This window comes from Varanus komodoensis, unplaced genomic scaffold, assembly GCF_004798865.1.
Source record: "Varanus komodoensis strain SLA01 unplaced genomic scaffold, ASM479886v1 scaffold25, whole genome shotgun sequence".
Classification (NCBI taxonomy): domain Eukaryota; kingdom Metazoa; phylum Chordata; class Lepidosauria; order Squamata; family Varanidae; genus Varanus; species Varanus komodoensis.
In genome coordinates this window covers 14,903,317-14,924,043 of record NW_025335661.1, presented here as the reverse complement: position 1 = coordinate 14,924,043, position 20,727 = coordinate 14,903,317, and the positions used below count along the sequence as shown (strand labels likewise).

The window sequence follows — 20,727 nt, the reverse complement described above, 5'->3', positions numbered from 1 at the left end:
ATCAAATACTTTGGCCACCTAATGAGAAGGAAGGACTCCCTGGAGAAGAGCCTAATGCTGGGAACAATAGATGGCAAAAGAAGAAGGGGACAGCAGAGAATGAGGTGGCTAGATGGAGTCACTGAAGCAGTTGGTGTGAGCTTAGGTGGACTCTGGGGGATGGTGGAGGACAGGAAGGCCTGGAGGAATGTTGTCCATGGGGTTGCGATGAGTCAGACACGACTTCGTGACTAACAACAACAACAACAAAGTTCTAGTATTAAAAGAAAGAGAACACACTCTTAACTATCCATATCCTCAATCCATGCAGAATTGTGTACCCCTTTATTAATTCCTCCTTTCTTTACTCACCATGTTTCTCAGCTAAACAGAACTTTTCCTCACCATGCACCTATGTTTAAACAAGACTGTTTAAAAATGGGTTGTGGAGGTTAGAAAGAGATTCTATCTAGGTGTTTCAGAAAATTAAGCCAAACTATTTTCACAGGTTTATTTGAACAAATCTATCTACTAAATATTGGCATTCCAAAGCACTTTTAAGAGAGTATGATACAGTGGTTACACTGGCCTAGGACACAGGAAATTCAGGTTCTCACTCAGTCATGGATTAAATGGATGTCACTGACTCTCAGACTAATTTACTTGACAGGGTTTTTGTGGTAGAAAATTGGAAGGAGAAAGAGAAAGACAAAAGCCATTTTGGGTTTCTTTCAGGAAAAGAACAGAAAACAAATATAATAAATAAATCCTTTCTTTTAAAGAACAAAACTTAAGAAATAATTTGTTTTTGTTATAGTTCTAAGACAGAGGATGCTAAATTCAGTCTTTATTATAAGATAAATCTATTACATTAATATCAAAAGACCATTGTTGGAAAGTAGATATTTTAGCCAGCTATGCTAGTTCACCATGCTCCTTCCTTCCCTTGAGTCATTTTAAAAATTATTAAGATGCCAGACTTCCTTGTAAAAACCTCCATCAGCCAAGTTGAGGTATTGAGAGAACTGAAACCTGAACATTCACAAAACAAACTTCTGAAACCTATTACAACGTAACACTGGAAAAACTTCTTAATTGACTTAAATGTGTTAACTGAAACATTCAAGGAAGAGAGATGAGTCCCACTCGTTCCCTGCATGTTTTGTCATCCTTTACTCATGAAGGGCAACTTTACGAAGATGCAGGTCTCCTGTACCACATTTATACTCCTGTGGAGAGCCCTGATAGATACAGGAGGCACTAGAATGAGGCACACCCAACACATTCCTTCTCTTCACACAAGCATTCTACACACATAAGGAATGCATGAATAGGGCTCCTGTGGATTGGAACCGTAGTTCCGCTCTTAGGTTTCCTGAAATTAGCATTTGGGAGACTGCAGCTTCTCCTCCTGGCACCTTCCACACATTCCCTCCAACTATTTACCATATTTTTTGCTCTATAAGACGCACTTCCACCCCCCCTCAAAAGTAAGGGGAAATGTCTGTGCATCTTACAGAGCGAATGTGTGTGTGCCCAACGCCCAGGACGCTGCCGGCCACCTGCACCACGTGGCACCACCTGGCCGGCACGCGCTTGGCGTGCCCTGCTCCGCCCCCCCCCCGGCGCAGGTGAGAGCTGTGCCACTCAGGGGGAGGTGTGCCGAGGAGGAGGAGCCGTGGCCTTTAACCCGCCGGCCGCACGGAGAGCACGGAGAGACGGGCTGCTCACCCCCACCACCCAGGAAGACCTGCCGCCGCCACCGCGCCACCCGGAAGACCATCGCCAGCACGCTGCCGGCCGCCTGCACCAAGTGGCACCACCTGGCCGGCATGTGCTCGGCATGCCCTGCTCCGCCCTCCCTCCGGCGCAGGTGAGAGCTGTGCCGCTCAGGGGGAGAGGTGCGGAAGAGAAGGAGCCGCAGGCTTTAACCCACCGGCTGCACGGAGAGACGGACTGCTCACCCCCACTGCCCAGGAACTGCTCACCCCCATCGCCTGGGAAGATCTGCCGCTGCCGCGCTGCCCAGAAGAACACTGCTGGCACGCTGCCGGCCCCATGTAGCACAACCTGGCCGGCACGCGCTCGGCGTGCCCTGCTCCACCCCCCTCCTCTGGCACAGGTGACAGCTGTTAATCACAGGTCGGTGTGTGTTTTCAAATGGCAATCCATCTTTTAATGAAGCCCATGGGGAAGTGATGGGGAATGTGCCTGTGATTATCAGGAAGCTTTCCATGGATCAATTATCTGTTAGTTGATCAGACACATTTTTTTTAGGATCAGTGGATATTTGAACAGCATTACCTTCGTGTATGAAGTTTATTCTTCAAAGGTTACTTAGTCTGCTGTGCGTTTGATTTACCATACAATATCTCATTTTTTGTCAGAAGTTTTTTTCTATTATTTACTAGTAGGGCAGCGTGGACAATACTAGCTTTTTTAGATTTGTTATTGAATTGTCTGCAGCAGCTCTTTTATAACTGGTGTAGATTGTGGATTCCTTCAATAATTCCACTACTGACTAAGAAAGTTATGTCAGTGATTGTGAGCAACAGAGCTTCATAAATTCTGACTCTAGTGATGATGAGTTCTATGGGTTCAACGAAAACTAGAAGAGTACTCGAACTTTAAAGTCTCTCTTTTGTTAATGACAGTGATGATGGTTCTTAATGCCACTGTTGACTGCTGTTCACTTTACAAGGTTGAAATACGGTTTTACTGTATTCTGTATTTAGTAAACCATTTGATTCAGAATTTTTTCTTGTTTTCCTCCTCTAAAAACTATGTGTGTCTTATGGTCAGGTGCATCTTATAGAGTGAAAAATACAGTATCCTTTGAAATGTGAGGAGTATTTTGTCTTACAACGTTTACAAAGATCCAGGAGAGAAAGAGCTTAGGCATAAGTTTATCCATGCTCTGACTGAATCCTGTCCTTTGGTATTAGGCTGAATCAAAGCAAGCAGCAAGTCATTTGTATCTCTTCAATTTAACTGCCAAATCCAGCAGCTGAAGATTTGCACTAGGACTCTTCAAGTATTTGAAAGATCATTGCAAAGAATCAGTGTGAGCCAGTGTGGTGTAGTGGTTAAGAGCATGGGACTGGGCCTCAGACGGTCTGGGTTCTAGTCCCCGCTCAGCCATGGAGCCAACTGGGTGACTTTGGGCCAGTCACAGACTCTCAGCCCAACCTACCTCACAGGGTTGTTGTTGTGGGGACAAGATGGAGGAGAAGAATGATGTAAGCTGCCTTGAGCCCTTTGCAGGAAAACGGCAGGATAGAAATCAAAAAATAAATAAAGAAAGAAGAGTTATGTCCTCTGTTGCACTGGAGGACATTTCAGAGTTACAGATTTTGATTAAACACGAGGAGAACTGAACCTAGGGATGGCAGCTCCTTCTTTAGGCACAAGGTACACAGCTAGTTGTTCAGGATACTCTAACCTGTGATTTTCTCCAATGAGCAAAGAGCTGAACTAGATGGCTGTAATACAATTGTCATCTTTAGCAGTCTAGCTTTGTTTCTTAATTGCTCCCTAGCATAACCATATGAAACATTTATAAATTTTGGGATGTCATTGACTATCCAAAGTATTTTAAAACTTGAAATATTTCTGTCACAGGTGTAAAAGCATCTAGATTTGCTTGCCCCAACATCTGTATTTTTTGTTGTTAACTGTCTGGCTACCTATCAGAGCACTTCAATTTTAAAGCTTGCCCAAATTCCTGTTCTTGCAAAACAGCCAGTGTCTTCTTTCTATAATTAGGTGTCTGGTTAGTAGAGAGATGGACTGATAAAGCACACAAGTTACCTGTTGCTATTGTTTGACTCAGCCTACCTACCACTCGAAAGGTAAAATCTTGTACATCAAAATTCCACTGAGGGAAAGTAAACAGTAGTTCAACCGATTAAGAGTTCTAGCATTAGTCAATGCCTGAGGACAAATATAATACTGTTGCCATAGCAAAAGAAATGAATGCACTTTGCCATGTTACACCCTTCCGTATGTTATCTGTACAATAAAGTTGGAAGCTAGTTTCTGACAAGTTCCTTTTTCTATGCAAGTAGGTTTTTCCTCTTTCTTATGTCAAGGAACAGTCCAGTATTGGATTTCTGCAGATTTGGTCTGGTATGGTAAAGTCAGTCTGGCAGTAACCAGGGTCAGCCCTTCCATGAAGCAGAGTAAATCGCTTGCTCAGGTGGCAGATTGGACCTGACCTCTTTCCTAGGTGGCAGCACCAAGACTAATGGAGACCATGATCTACAGTTATCATAGAAACATAGAAACAGAACAAGTCAGACATTATCTAGTCTGAACCCTGGCTCCAGCTGGCTGTGCTCATGACATAACCATCATACCATCATTTGACTGTTTCATCAAAAAATAACTAGTAACAATGAGGTAACTCTATCAACTGCTCCTATCATATCTGGCAGGCAAAAGGAGCTGGGCGTTAACACAAGATCAAACATGAATTATCAGGTGGATGGTTCTAGGAAACTATTTCTCTTTACGTTTCAGTCTCCAGCCTGCAGAATCAAAGCAACAGAGTCATTCTCAGGATCAGTAAAAGACTGACATTGAAGTACTCTGTATACAGCAAGATCTTATAGAAATCATAATCCAGTATCAGCAGTCTAAGGATGTTGTAAGCCATGGATGGCTACCCAATTGGTACTAGTGGGCATATTTAGAAATTTGATAGTGTCATGGGCTGCCATAGCCAATTTATAAAAGGGAGAACAGGTAAAACTAAAAGAAAAATAATTTGTCCAAGGATTTGAATGTAAAGCATAGGTGAAGACTGATTTCCAAAACACTGGGCTGCTCTTTGGAATGTTTTCAGCTCTAATTTCCATTTTACAGAAGGAGACGCGGTGAGCCTCAAATTCCAAATCCCCTGCCAAGAAATTGAGAGCAAGGTGGATGTGGAGTCTGAACCCCAAAAGCCAAATCACATATTTGTTCATACAAGGCAAAGAAAATAGCTATTTCGCAGAAGGCAAACTGATAATGCTTAGAAAAACAAACAAGAGAAACACACATGCACACACATGGAAAAATAAATCCGAACACACACACACATACACACACACACACATGGGGGAGGAGGTAAGCAAATAAGATGCATGTGCAAATGTACACAACCCATGCAGGCACACATACAAACTCCCGACCTAGACAAAACACACCAACACATGTAAAAGCCAAAAAAAAGCACGTATTATACTGAAACCAATCAACCGACTGGCTGCCTAACACACCGCACCACCAAATAAAGTAAAATAATATTTTTTAAAAAACACCCAAAACACCAAAAGCCCATTGCTTTTAACAGTTTTAATTGTTTTCACTGATTTTTAGCAGAGGCATTCACGGAAAGGGAAATGATGCTGGAGGTCATACAAAAATCTGTAGTTTAGAGAAAATTTCACACATAGATAGCTATGAATTTTCATTCTTTAAAAAAGAAATTGCAGACTGATTCAGGAACTGGACAGAACAGACATGGATGAATGCATGTAAAACTGGCATATTAGAAAAAGACTGACTTGTGTCCATCCATGCCAGTTTGTTCATGGCTGCTGTGGGCTTGTTGTTACTATAATTGTTTCCTGGTTTTATTTTGTAATTGTTTTATTGCTACATGTTGCTTGTGTTTTATTTATATACTTTGATTGCGTAAACTTGCCCGACAGCCTTTGGGCTACAGAGCAATATAACAATGAGATAGATAGATAGATAGATTTCAAGTACCTTGGCTTTGTTCCTAAGGTGATTTTGACTTCCCCCATACAATCCCAGCCCTGTGCACCACGAAAATCTTCTTTGGCAGGTTGGGACTGGGGCCGGGGGGGACTGTTTCAAACAGCATGGGAAGTGGTGCAGGGGCTGAAGGAGGAAAGAGAAATCAGCAAACATTGTCTCCCTTCCCGCCCCTTTGCTTACAGAATCTCTTCTGTGAAAAGAAGGAAGGAATGCATCTGCTCATGGATGGGGAACTCGGAAGCAAGGTCCTTAGGCTCCTTGAAGGAAAAGATGGATATATAACAACCATGTTCAGAGCTTTGTATTGGAGAGTCCTTTGCTATTGTTTGAATAGACTACTTTCCTTTAGTTCTCTCTCTGGAGCTTTCAAAGAAAAAGGAAGATACAAATCTAAATAATAAACTGGGGAAGCAGTAAAGCAGTGCTGGTCTAGCAGAAAGAAAAGACAGAATGGGGAGATTAAGTATTCAGTTAAATAAGATAACAAAGCAGGCTGAGAACATCAGGCCACAAGCCAGCATAATACTGAGACAAATTACACCATCCAAATTTTAAAGAAAAGTCAATTTTTGCCTAATAGGCAGCTAGGTATAGAACCTCCAAACAATTGCCTTTTAGTTCATTAATACCATATAAGGTAATAAGGCTACTTCAAAGGAAATGGCAAAAGAATCAGCCCTCATTTTGTGTTTGTTTTATAACAGTTTAATCAAATTTGAAAATAGGGACATTAATTTGAATGAAAGCATACTGGAACACAAATAAAAAGATCTTTCAAGTTTCTCTACTGCAGCAACAAGCACTGAGCAATGTTGGGAAAAAATAGTTGCTGCCTTTGTTTTTCATATATTAAATATTATGACTAAGTAAAGATAGACCCTTCAGAGCCACTGGCAAGATTCAGATAAAAAGGCAAGGTCTATATAGCAGTAATTATCATATCTGACTGCCCTACAATGATAAGGGCTTAACATAAGCAATTTGTACAACACAGATATATAGATACATGGCCATGGCTCTCAAAACGTTTCATTTTTTAAAAGTGTGATTATGAAATTTTAGCAAAACGTAAGAGGAAAAGGATAGAGCTACATACATTTGACTATATCAATATTAATCCATGCATATGATAGATTGCATATGATATATACAGCTTTCCAGCATCTCATGAGACTGCAACAGAAGAAGATGATATGCTGCTTAGGCAGCCCTGTCAGGTTATTCAGTGGCATATAAATTTAAAAATAAAGAAATAATGCTAGGGAAAATTTAAGGCAGAGAAAGAAGAGGAAGACCAAATATGAGATGGATCAATTCCCTAAAGGAAGGCAAAACATCGCATTTACAATTGCTTAGCAGGGCTATAAAGGATAGGCCATTTTGAAGGTCACCCATTCACAGAGTCACCCTAAGTCGGAGACAACTTGACTGCATGCAGAAACAACAAGAATTATATACAGTCTTCAAAACAAACAGACCAAGGAACCTTCCCAACAATTTATTAAACAAAGCATTGCATTTTTAAAATATATTTCCATGTCAATGAAGTTTTGGAACTGACAAGCTGGAAAATATTTTATACCACTCAACTGGAAACCCATATGGACCAGCTGATTTCATTAACATCTTTCTTAATTTATTCAAAAGGCACAACAACAGAGAGAAACTCAAAATTAAGTTCTACTGTGGTCAACAGGGCTTATTCCCAAGTAAGACACTACACTCTTGAAAGTGTACTCTAACATATTATCTCCTCTAAAAGAAAAGAGGAGTAACTCTGGAGTAGAGTCCAAAGTTTAGAAATGCATGGAGATCCTCTCTCTATCTCTGCCTATCTCTCTCTCTCTGTTTCTGTCTCTTTCTCTCTCTCTCTTTCACACACACACACCACAAACACACTACACACAGACAGATACAATCTAGATGACAAAATAATGTATTGACAAACCATCCTTGAAACAAGAGCATTTAAAAACTCACTAATAATAATCTTCAATCACAGAAATGCAATCACTGGGTTCATGTAGTTTACCAGCCACTGTGGGCAGCTGGCCATGGTGAGTTGTTATTTTATCTGAATGCAGACTGCTTCCAGCAGTGTGCCGTATTTGCCAGCAACAAGCCACCAAGAACCCATAGATTGCTCTAAAGGCTGTTTGATCCAGAATGGGTCCTCACGTTGCATCATGAATTGATGGGAGCAGCTAGCATCAAGAACTGTTAGCTGCTCTTTTTGATCTCATGCATGCTGCTGCCAGTAACAGCCCCTCCATTGATGCCCAAGAGGCATTTTGGACTAACATCATCCCAGAAAACTGTGTGTTCGCTATTTTTAAAATGCTTGCTGTTGCTGTTGTTGGTCTTTCACATTTGTGTAAGTGTGTACTAATGGCCATCCATTATGTATTGTGCTCCCTTATTAATGGTCTTCTAAATTCCAACTATCACTTGGTTTTGGACTGGGATGTATACACAAATATAATAGCTGGGAAGCAAATGGGGATAAATGTGGATTAATAAAACTGATGAAGATGAGGCAATCATGGAGGGGAAATTTAAGCATGTGCAGTAACAGGCAGTTATTGTAGGTGTAAAATTTCCCCTTCATTTACTTGCCCATCATTCAATTTGCATCTATTCCCCACTCCAAAAATATGTATTTTTACAGATATCAGGAAATCACATCAGGTAATAACCATATCAGGTAATAACCACAGGAAGTGCTCCAAAAAGGAGATTGAAAGAGAAGACAGGGATGTAATATCTGATCTTTCTAGAACTGCTGGGTACTTGGACGAATTTGCCTATATGCAGTTCCACTCTATTAATTACAACATATGTTACTGGTCCACTTTTCTGCTCTTTTTTCTGCTTCTTTTGACAACTCAAACTTACAATATAAGATCACACCTACCAGATAGCAGGAAGTACATACCAGTGTGCCACTGAAAGACCAACAAAAAATGGTCTTTGTTGTGGAACATACAGTTCCACAATTTTGAGGGGTCAAAAAAAAAAAAAAGAATATGGTCCCACCTCTGTTTTTTGAAGCTCCTAAACATTAAAATAATAGCAGAGAAGAAAGAGAAGGAGCAATTGGAGTGGGGAAAGCAGGTTCTGCCATGAAGGACAGTGGGATACCCAACTAGGGGACCAAGGGAGAAGAAGGGGCGGGGGGACACAAGGCCCAGTGAGCCCAACTGTCTGTTGGGTGCACCATGGCTTGTTTGTGTACCACACTGCATAGCTAATTTCCAGAGTAGCTTAGCATGTCATGAGCACATGCCCTATGAGTTTAACTTGGATGTGTCTTCTTCCCACGCACCCCTGAAAGTTTGGAAAATACTATTTGTTTGATTTGAAACCAGAAGAAATATGGAGAGTCCAAACTACAAATGTCTAATTTGTCAACGTTTTTAACACTCTTCATATTTTGCAATACATTATCTGCCAACAAATTTTCTGCCAACATTTATAGCAACACAGCAGTAAATCTATTTTAAATGGACCTGCATAACAAATATGCAACTTTCTGTGTAAAAGCAATCTCTTATAGATCTCTAGGGTGAAGATATATATCCTAGTATGATTTCAAGCTGTAATCATAATAAAAGAGTAACTTTAAAAAGTTACATTTTTAGCTGTAAGCTACAAACCTGCAGCCAATAACACATTGTTAAGTATTACAAATTTCAACAGGTCTTAAGAGCATACAAGCGGGCAAATGGAATTAGCAAAAGGCAGGAATCCTAGAAACATGCTATTTCTTCTTGAGGGAAAGCTGCAGATCCTGATGCAGAAAAGACCAGCTGCTTCATTTTAAAATCACTTCAGGATTGCTTCTTTATCATAGAGGGAAAGCCAAGTTCCAGTTGCCTACATAAAGCACAATCCTTTCCTAGGCAGGCAAGCTACAAAGTATGCAGAGCATGCGGCTCAAAGTACACAGGCTTGTATACAGAGAAATCCCTTTATAAATTACCAGAGCCCTGTTTTCCCTCCTCAGCTCATGGGCAAAAAGTTCTTCAGGATAGTCTGAGAAAAGGAAGGTCTGTAAATGCCTCTCATAAGCCCCATTTAGCCCTCTCCAATTCCACTCAATCAAGTTACTCAGCCTCTCTAAATTCACTAAGTAAAAGGGATGGTTGGGTGTACTGGAGCTGCTTAGAGACTGTCCATTCTTCCTAATGTTTATGTTGCCTGCACAATGTTACAGACATTCAAGGAAGAGCTTTATTATTCCTATGAGGAATAATCTGGAATGAAAAAATACCATGTTCATAAGTTTTTCACTGGACACACACACACAAATTCTTTCCAGATCCCGATCATACAGACTAAACTTTATTTATCAAGTTAATATTATGAAAGATAATCTTTAGCAATAACATCAGAAAGGACTCCTTAGAAATAACATAATAGCAAAATGAGAATATATCTTATGAGCCGTCTTTTATAAGCAAAAACAAAACAGAACAGAAAATTGCATCATGTATGGCATGCTTAGCTTCATACTACGTCTGTATGTTTTATTCTTATGTCAGAGTGAGTTAAAGCTGCTAGCTATGTGTGTTTACCATTGTTGACTGACACAAACATTAAGGCTGCAGTTTATATACTGAGTATAAGTCACTGAATTCATTGACATGTACTTCTTAGGCATGAATAGGATTGTACGGTATCACACATAAAAGTTTTTGGATGCTTTGGACAAAAAAAAGTAGGAGAATTTGGTGAGAATATCTGTTTAAAACTTACTTCTTGCTTGCTTCACAGACATCAGCAATATTGGAAAAAAGGTGATGACTTTCTGTCTTGGTCATGGTAGAAGCTAGTTCTTTAGAGTTCTTAAACATCCGTATCAGAATCTCAAGGCTGAGCAAATATGAATGTTCTGAAGATATCACTTCAAATATAGCCTACACATTAGGCAGAAAAAGATAAAGACTCAATGAACTCAATTTTTGGGTTTAGAGAACAATGTTTTCACAGTAGCATATCTCTGGAATGGTATTTTGCACACACACCGTTGTCTTGAAAGAGCTGCTCTGGTATTGTTCCAGTAGATCACACTACACATTTCTCAAAAGTTTAACTGTGGCAGAACTAATTTCAATGGTCCACAGAAGAGTCCTTTGAGAACCACTTTACATGGTTAGATTTAGCATGTAGCTTGGTAAAAACAATCTTTTATCAGTATGTATACCATATAAAACAATATCTACAGCAAATGAAATTTGTGCATTTTGTGCAAAGAATTAATCCCATGCTTTCTCCTGGCCCATAAAGGGCAAAAAGCTTTATGCAAGCTGCCTTGAGTTCTTCAAAAATGAAAAAAGGGAGAAAAGGGTGGGATATAAATCTCATATAAATAAATACTGCAATATCAGAAGCAGAACTTAGTGAATGCAGCTGCTAGATGGTTGGTTCAATTGTGAAACACCCGCCTTTAAAGCTTTTTGTTTTAAATAAACCATAGCTGGATAAACCATAGTTTATGGGACTAAGAAATAGCAAGTTGCCTATGTAATCAGATCCTGGTTTCATTCATGCATTACATTTGCATGCCACCCAATAGTCAAAGCTTCCTGCACAGTTTATACAGATTAAAACTTCAAAATTGGGCATAATTTAAAAAAACATATATATGGGTAGAGGAATGTCTTCCCCCAGCACAGAAAACATCATGATATTCATGCCAGGCCGGACCCAGTGAGGAGACTGTTACTTAATTGGGGGACCACCAGTCCTTTCATATCCTGGTTTGTATATCATGATTATATTTCCCTTACATTACATTGTTCAGTTCAGAAAGCACAGCTTAACAAACCCCCTGACTTTAACAAATGCACAAAAGGGAGGAGAGGGTGAGTGGGCTTGTGGCTCATTCTCAGTGTAATAAAGGATGCTTCAGGTTCACATCATTACATCTGAACTGCACCAGGCTCTCACCTGGGCCAAGCTCTAACCTACCACCAAAGGTTTTTGCAAGAAAACAACAACAACAATTATTTAAAGTGCCTGCTATACCAACGCATGTTTTAGAAACCAGTAACAAAAGGTACAGCAATTCACTTTGTTCTAGAGTTTACCAGAATTAAAAGGCTGTCATTTCTAAAAGATGTATCTGTTTTTGTGGTCTAGGTAGAGGTAATAAAAAAGAAAGTGTGGTGAGGGGGTAGCCGGGAGGGGAGGGGAGGGAGGGGAGGGGGAGAGAGAATGAGAGAAAGAGCCTTGCATAAGTAGCAACCTCCTCCCTGCAATGAATGAACAGTCTTTGGGACAATAAACAATTCGAGATAGTGAAAGATTCAGATCCTTGAAAGCAGTGCAAACTGAGAAGCAGCTGTGCCAGATGCTATTCACAAAAGATCAGCTGGCCGAAAAGAAAAAGGGTAGATTTCCAGAATGCACATGCCGCCTCCCACGCAAACCTTCCCACTGCACTTAGTTCTTTTCTTCACTCTGCCAAATCATACACAACCCTGCATATATCTTTTCCCCAGCCTTTTCCCCTGTTCTCAGCCTCCTCAACAACTAATGTACCTGATGGCACAGTTTGATCCAAATGTATTTATTTGCATTATGTCACAAGTATGCAGAGTACAGAAAGGCAGGTACCTGATTCAAAGAGCTTACAAACTAAAACTAGACAGGGAATACAGTTTTGAAGTATGGCAGAGATGGCAAAACTCAAGGCACCCTTGGCCTCACATCAGGCCTTCTGGGCTTCTCCTAAAGGCTACATCCCCCCTCCTATGACCCCTTCCTCCTTAAGATATCCATAATCTGGTAGCTTCCTGACTTTTCAGCCATTGTCCTTCAGAATGGCTGAAATATCTCTCCTAAGTCTTAGTTATTGCAGTAAGAGCTTTAAAACTACAATATGCAGGTGGCAGGAGGGGGAGTTGTATTTTTGACCCCACTTCCTTTGCCTTTGCCCAAAACCCCCTAGAATGGGACCAAGTGCCCCTCCAGAATTGTCCCTGCATGGAAAGGGGCTCCCCACACTTGAAAAAGGTAAGGCAGAGAGTGTGGCTCTTTCAATTAATTATGTTTAGATTTGGGCACAGGGTTAATAAACAATGTCCACATTAGTAATGTCCTAAGGTGTATATAATTCTTAGGTACGATTGTTTTGCGCCCTGTGAAAGGAGTTTGACCTACGAGCTGGGAACTTGGTATAGTTTGTATTGCCACTGCCCTTTGAAGGATGCTGGTCCAGCAGTCTGTGGTATGCTACAGCTATTATAATGAACGGTCCAGGGTTGTGCTAGTTTTTCTAAGTCCTCAAGCTCCATCCAGGCACATGCAGATAATTTCTTGTATAAAATGAATGGAAAGGGCAAGACTTAGTGCTAATGACTTATGTTCCTCACAAATCATCATGCCCTCAATTTGTTCTACCCTCACAAGCAATTTGGTGCCGGAACCAAGCTGGAGGAAAGGATTTGCCTGACAAGAGCAGCAGTGTTCTGTGACTAATTGCTTCCAAACTTTGCATTTTTGTTCAGAGAAGGGACATAGGATTCCTCGTACTCAATACTTTTTAAGGACTCTTTGTTCTCAGTGCCAATGACAGACTTCACTGATTCATTCCAAGCTGAAAAATCCAAGGCTCTGCATTCCGGTTTTATAGGGAAAATATGATATGGGCTGGCCACTGATATCTGTTGTGCACCAACGTACAACAAACACATGTTTTCAAAGGACTTCAAAATGATTGGCTCAAAACAACAAAATGAGGAATGTCTGAGCTCACATGTAATTTAACAGACTCTAGTGAAGCTAACTGGAGATGGGGAATGAGTGCATATTTGGCCAATTACTATTTCTTACTCGAAATAGGTGACAGTCGCCATAAGTGAGGAGGTGAAATGGACAGCGTCAACAGCAAACAGATGCTGAACTTTGGTAGCCTATGAATACTTGGTGGAATTCTTTCCAGACCAGAAGAATACTTAAAGCTTTGCAAGCAATGGTGAAAGAAGCAAATACAGTCAAGGTCAGAATCTGTTCATGATTTAAAGAACCAGGTAAGGCTTTATTATTAATGTTTGAGTTTTGGCTGATCTATTTCTTCATGGTTTCATATACTGTTTAGCATGTTAAATCAATAAATTCCAACAGAAATTGCCCTAAACAGACACTATGCCCTTAAAAAAAAAAACACTTGGGAAGCAATTCTGAGTATTTTAGACTGAAAACAGGTTTATAGCTTCCAAAATGGAAGTTGTAGGCCTTTTGTCTCTATAAATACAGGTAATATTGCACCTTTAATAATGTCACCCTTTGCCCCTTTTAACAGCTGCCTATAAACATAAAGTTATTTTATTTATCCACTCAATATCCAGAGTTTTCAAAATCTAACAGTTTTGGAGCTTGAACAACCCATTCACACAAGAGAAGACTCTCTTTTGCATCTGGCGTCATTTGGCGGAGTGCAGGATTCCAGTGAAAAAACACAAAGTGGATCAGGCACAGCTGATACTGGCCTATCCATCTTCTACAATCCTTGTCCTTCTCCTATCCAGCAGTTCTTTCTTCAAGTACGAGTCACTACTACCTAGCATAACATGATCTTGTGCTCCTTTTGGCTTGGACCATAGCTGAAAAAATTCCCCTAATCTCTGGCTCTTCCCCTGATAACAAGATAGGTTCTGACAGTGCCATCATAAGCATGCTTCTTCAGAACTAAGATCCAGTGTATGAAGCCAGGCTTAGCCCTAGAAGTGTGTTTAGGATTATGAATTCCCATCCACCCACCCTTGGGCATTCCCTACTCTGACTTTATTCAGCTTAAATATCTGACTTGACTTACACTCAAAAGGCTCTTAAGATCCTTCCTTTATGCTCTTTCACTGAATTAGCAGATCTGATCTGAGGGACAACTCTCTTCAAGTGCTGTTCAAACCCAAAGGAGCTGGAGGAGATTATCCACATTCATCAACAGTACAGCAGAAACCTCCAGAGGACTGAGGAGGAGAAAAGAGGAGACTTTTAGGGTCACTCCTCATGATACATTTTAAGGTCACAGGAGTGGAATTCCGGTCATTGAATGCTTGTGTTCAGGGAACGGGAAGCAAATAGTCCTATTCCCCTTATACTCTGCTGCCCCTTGCACCCCCCCCCCCCCGCAATTCTGTTCTTGAGGAGTGAAGGATCTTCCTGAATGGCATGGAAATTCTGCTGGAGGCTGCAGCAAATCTGTCACTTCTTCCCTTCCATATGCAACAACCTCCACTCAGTCACCACCCTTTCTACAACTGCAAGGAGGACCACTGTGGATTCAAGCCTTAGAAGCTCTCTCACAATCACTCCCCTATCTGAAAATATGTGACATTTCATGCTACTGGCTTAGAAAGAAGGCTAGGTATTGTAGAAAAGTGGGTGTTAATGAATAAAATTACTTTTACATTCTGCTTAAGCCAGAGAATGGGCAAGGTCATGCCGTTCCTTGAACTAGGAACAGCCTCGGTGAAGCTAGTAGCTTTGTTTGTTTGTTTTGTTTTTAATCTGGGCCTTGCATCGTTAAACATGTCAGTGCAAAACAGATATGCTTTATATAGAAAAACACTTTATAATTTGGTTCAGAGAAAGGGAATAGAAAAGTGTCGAAATAGAATGCACTGAGGACATCTTCACAAAAGCAAGCAAATGAAATGCTCATATTAATGAATGAACTAAGCATATAATCATTAAGGTACCTCTTGTCTTTTTCTTTCTTCTTGGCTGATGGTCTGGGATAAGCCATTCCTCTTCACCTGAAATAAATTGTAAATAATTATTTTTATGATGCCCATAATTTAAACCTCTTTTAATTAATAATTAAGGTTTTTGGGGTTCAATCCCAACTGAATTAATTGTACCTATCTCCCACAGCAATCAGTCGGATAAGTTTGTCATGATGTAGGTTTCACTGATTTAAACAGAACTAAAGTTTGATTAGTACAGATCAAACCCATTAGTTATAACAATGAATTCTTACTAAAATTAGAACAAAACTGTAAAGCATTTTTCTTTCATAAACTATTTTATATCATGTAAAATCACTTCAACTCTTCCCATTCAAATTTTCTCTTTTTTCTTGCTTTTATCTGCTCATAAAATTCTGGTAAGGTGTGCAAAGTTGGTTTCTATGTACAGTGAAGTCAGACAGAAAAGCTGCAGAAATGCTGTATCTGTTCATCTAAAATAATATTAGTTACTGATATAAAGCTATTTACTTGAAACTCAGAAGTAAGTCTGAGTTTCAAAGGATCTAACTCTCACAGAAATAGGTACAAGATGCCAACCTTAATTATTCCAAGTGCAGATTATATTTTGTCCATTCTTATAACTCCTCAACTACCTTTTTAAGGAAGTTATGCAGCTGTATCCTAAACCATATAAACATCTATAGTTAGAAATAATTCCAAAATAAGAGATTGGTCTTAACAAACTGAACACATGTTCCAATAATAGGTTAATTAATCTAAGATTAAATGCATGACCCTATGACTTACACAAAATAGGAAATGTTAGGTTTACCATGGTTTTATTTTGTGCTCACTCAGGAAGAATAATACTTTGTTTACAATGCTCTACACTTTGTTTATATAGGAACAATATTCCACAGTGAGCTTATTTGAATTATTAGTGAAAGCATGTCCCAAGCATTTTATAGCTTCTCAAAGAAACAATATATTATTCTAATAAAAATGATTGAAGAAAGAAACACACATTTGCCCTGCAATAAAATATTACTGTGGAAAACATGACATCTTTCTGTTGAAGAAAAATGTTTAGGCCCCATGACAAATGTCTAGCAGCAATATGTTCGCTATGCAAATAACAGAAGTCCAGAAAGAAAAATTAGGAGCTAAGTTTGAACAGAGAAGTACATCCTATGAGGTCAACATGAATACTGTATTCTGTAAAATATACACATACAAATGGTATCAACTCTAGATTTGGGAGACCTTGGACAAGTTGTCCCTGGTGACCAACCCTACCTGAATTTACCCACTTTCTTGACAGTGTCACCAGAACCCACTTACAGGCCATATAGAAAACCAATCAATGCTACACAGCAGAGGATAAAGTGAATAAAGGCTGTCTTGCTGCCACTTGGACATTTGGACAAGATCAGTGAAAAAGCAGCAACAGTGGGAACAAAGGAAAGAAGCTCTCCCACATTGATTTTAATCTGTTTTTCATCTCAGCCAAACTCAAACAAGGGAAAGAAGACAGGCTGTGAGAAAACCAAATGGGGAAGGAGCAAGTGAATATGGAATGGGTCATGTTTACAATTTCATCTTCCAAATGCCCTAGACAAATGCAGGTGTAGGAGGCATCCTTGGCAGAGGCACTGTGCATTTTGACTGCAATTACAAAAAACAGGATGGGACAGGAAGGACGGTATCAGAGAAACAAGCTTATTGTAAGGAACAATCTCAAACTCAGAATTTACAAAGAGGAGCGTGCCTGTGCTGGTTCTGCAGAGATTTCTCAGCAGCCTTCAGTACTAGTAAACATAGCATCCTTCTGGACCATATGAAGGAATGGGGAACTGGGGCACTGCTTTGCAATGGTTGCATACTACTTCTTGGGCTGCTTCCAGATGGTGATACTTGGACACAACTGCTCCTCCAAGAAGAAGCTAACTTCTTCCCATAGGGCCCCATTTTGTCTCCAATGCTGTTTAACATCTATATGAAGCTGCTGGAAGAGATCATCTGGAGGAGTGGCACTGGGTGTTATCAATATGCTGATGACACCCAGATCTATTTCTCCATACCAGCATCTGTTGCTTCTTCTAGAGACAGCCTTTCTCCTCTGAATGACTGGCTGAAGCCGGTCCTAGGCTAGATAAAGAGAAACAAATTGAAGTGGAATCCAGACAAAATAAAGCTGCTCACTGTTAAGAGTCCAAATCTAGGATTCGAGGTATGTAAACCACTTCTAGATGGGGTCACACTCCCACTGGAAGACCATGTTTGCAGTTTGATGGTGCTGCTTGACCTGGCCCTCCAGATAGCAGCACAGATAGATGCTGTGGTCAAGAGCACTTGCTATCAGCTTCAGCTGATTCACCAGCTGCTTCCCTTCCTGGAGGAAAATGATCTGGACAGAGTCTTGCACATGCTAGCAACTGTTAGCCCAGATATACGCAAGGCTCTCTACATAGGGCTACCTTTATGTACTCCTAGAAACATCTCCAGCCTCTCTTACATGAAGAAAAGCTTCACCACAAAATTACCAGATACTTGAGAAAGCTGTTGAAGTCATTGGTTTTGATCTTTAAAGTCTTCAACAGTCCCATGTCCTGAATACTTCAAGAAACACCACCTTGATGATCCTCCCACACCAATTAAAATGGGCAATCCCCATTGTACCATGCCTGGTGTACCTATTAAGTTCAAGAACATCAGTTTCTTAACAGGAAAGAACAGCAATTGCCGTAGCACTCTGGAACAGGCTTTATGACTACGCGTACTTGCCATAGTTTTGAAGATTCTGTAATGCCCGCCATTTTAAGTAAGACTTTTGACTTATTACATTTGCCGAGACTGCTTGGATTGTTGTTGTTTACACACTCACACACACACAGCTGCTTATACTTTAAATTTGGTGCTCATCTTCATGTTTTATTCTTTGTTATTTTTAGAGTTTTATTTCTGAGAGATTTTTTTCTGCAAATGCCTTGAGGGGCAGGATAGAAATGTAACAAATAATCAGACTGGGTGGGAGATAATATAGATATTGTTGCTGTGATCCTAAATAGGTCTATTCCTCCTAAGTGGAACTGAGGTACACTTAATTCAGGGTTACTCTTGGGAGAAATGTAGGCAAAGGACAGCAACTGAAATCAAAGAAATATGTATCTATATTCTGTTTATTTCTTTGCTTTGCTGATTCATTTCAGTATAACAAACATTGGAAATATGGAAATACTTTGTGGCTAGCCCAGCTGGTCTAATGAAATTCTTTAAGCTTAATCTAAGTCTTTAGAGATTCAAGTTATCCATCACAATATCCTCCCATCCCTTTAGAATGTGAATGAGGCAGCACAGCATTTAGCTCTTCAGTGATATCTACACAGCTGTAAACAAAGAAAGCTTTAAAAAAATCTTAATTGTTTCACATCCCAGGGGGTCTACGAATTGTTTTCAAAAGACCTTCTGTTCCCATCTATTGCTTCTTTTTTCATGGAGTCAATTAAGCCGAGATAAGCAAACTAAATAAAATATCTTACAAGAAAGCTACAACACAGAGGCAAAACATAAAAAACCGTATTGAGAGGAATATAGCTATCTCTCACACATTACTCCTAAATTATAGATATATTCAAATAAATTTTACACACACACACATCTCAAGGATACACAAAGTTATTCACCTGCCTGCATGCACAGACAAAGCTTCTGATTGCAGAAGAAGGTTCCTGATTTCAACTCCCCTCCCCTTCCAGTTGCAGCTCTGTGCTCCATCCCTTTTTCCAAGCATCCCTTGATGTTTTCTTGGGTAGGGGGAAAGAGTGGGGAGGAATGTAGTAAACTACAGCAGAAGAGAATATGGACTGCAAAGACATGTTCTACAAGAGGTCCACTTGCAATTCCTAGCAATACATAATATATACAAGGTCAGATATAGCTGGTATATCACATTTTTCAGCATAACACGTGCTGAAAAATGACACAGAATAAACATAACATAGAATAAACTGCTCACTGGTTGCTTTTCCCATTCGTTCACAACATGAAGATGCCATTCAGAACAGAAGCTGGCCTACCACAATGGGGACTGGGGTTTTTAGTGGGTCACATAAGCCAGTTCTGTATTAACTATCAATACACCACCATGCTTTGATGGTACCTATGAAAAAGCGAGACTTCCTTTTCCATCCAATGAATATTGGGTACTGTATAATTTTATGGCAGCCTTCTCCAACTTGATGACCTTCAGATCTTTTGGACTATGATTTCAAATATTCTGACCATAGTCCATGCTGGCTGGAGCTGATAGAAATTGAAGACCAAAACATCTGGAGGTCACCAGGTTGAGGAGCTATTCTAGCAAAAGGAAAATATTATGTTGTCTACACACATACAAACACACATTCTTCTGCTAATCTCCTGAAATAGTGAAGGATCTGGTTCCAATAGTAGTATAGCTTGTCGCCCACCAAACCCAAATGAGTTCACCAGCCTAACCTGCCAAATCTCCTGGCTTTGTTGTTTGCCTGGGACTGTAAGAACAGGAGGGCTAACAAGCACCTTTCACACCAAGACACAACACTTGTGGGTTACATTTGGCTTAGTGAATCACAAATTGTGTAGGCCTGATTTATATACAAAGTTTAAATGATTCCAAGGGAATTAATTCAGCACTGAACCATATTCCAAGGATTCGCACAACCATATTCACAAAAGTGCATTTTCTCTGACCAGCCGCTCTTTCTAGCAAATGTGTTATACCCAGCCATTTAAAAGATGATGCACTAAAGTATAGCCACTTGTCACAATTTTTTTTTGTTTTTAAATAAATAATAAGCTAAAGATAATTTTGCAAATGCAAAAAAGGTTTTTAAAAGGCATAAGCATGCAGTTTTCTTACACTTGATGTAGGAAAAAAACCACTACAAAAAGATATGAAAATCAAATATAAGGAGCCAACCAAAAACATTCTAAGTATTTAATTGAATTTAGTCATATTGTTACCATAGCTGACTAAAGTACACAAACAAGAAACAGAACTCTGACCTGTTACAACTGAAGAGATTCACTGCTTAATTATTTCACTGTCTACGAAACGTAAATGATATCTGTTTCAAATAATAAATCTGCTTTTTTGTTATCTTAGTGGCATGGTCTCAAAACTGCTCCAGTAATATTAAGCCTGGTAGTATCATGTGGACAGGGGTTTATGTTCATTTTCCATAACAGCTCTGTCCAGTCCCAATGGAATAGTTTGGAAAGCAATTACATGAAAGAGGCA

The 20,727-nt window shown here is 39.8% G+C and overlaps 1 protein-coding gene across 2 annotated transcripts in view; it reads right to left on the bottom strand.

The window, feature by feature from the left end:
- ARHGEF26 (Rho guanine nucleotide exchange factor 26) overlaps positions 1-20,727 on the bottom strand; it is a 77,390-nt gene that overhangs the window by 43,620 nt on the left and 13,043 nt on the right. For both annotated transcript variants that reach the window (XM_044432726.1, XM_044432727.1), the window contains exons 5-6: positions 15,456-15,512; positions 10,507-10,667 (exon numbers count right to left, since the gene is read on the bottom strand). In XM_044432726.1, the coding sequence (XP_044288661.1) occupies positions 10,507-10,667; positions 15,456-15,512 (218 nt within the window). The remainder of the gene's footprint in view (positions 1-10,506; positions 10,668-15,455; positions 15,513-20,727) is intronic.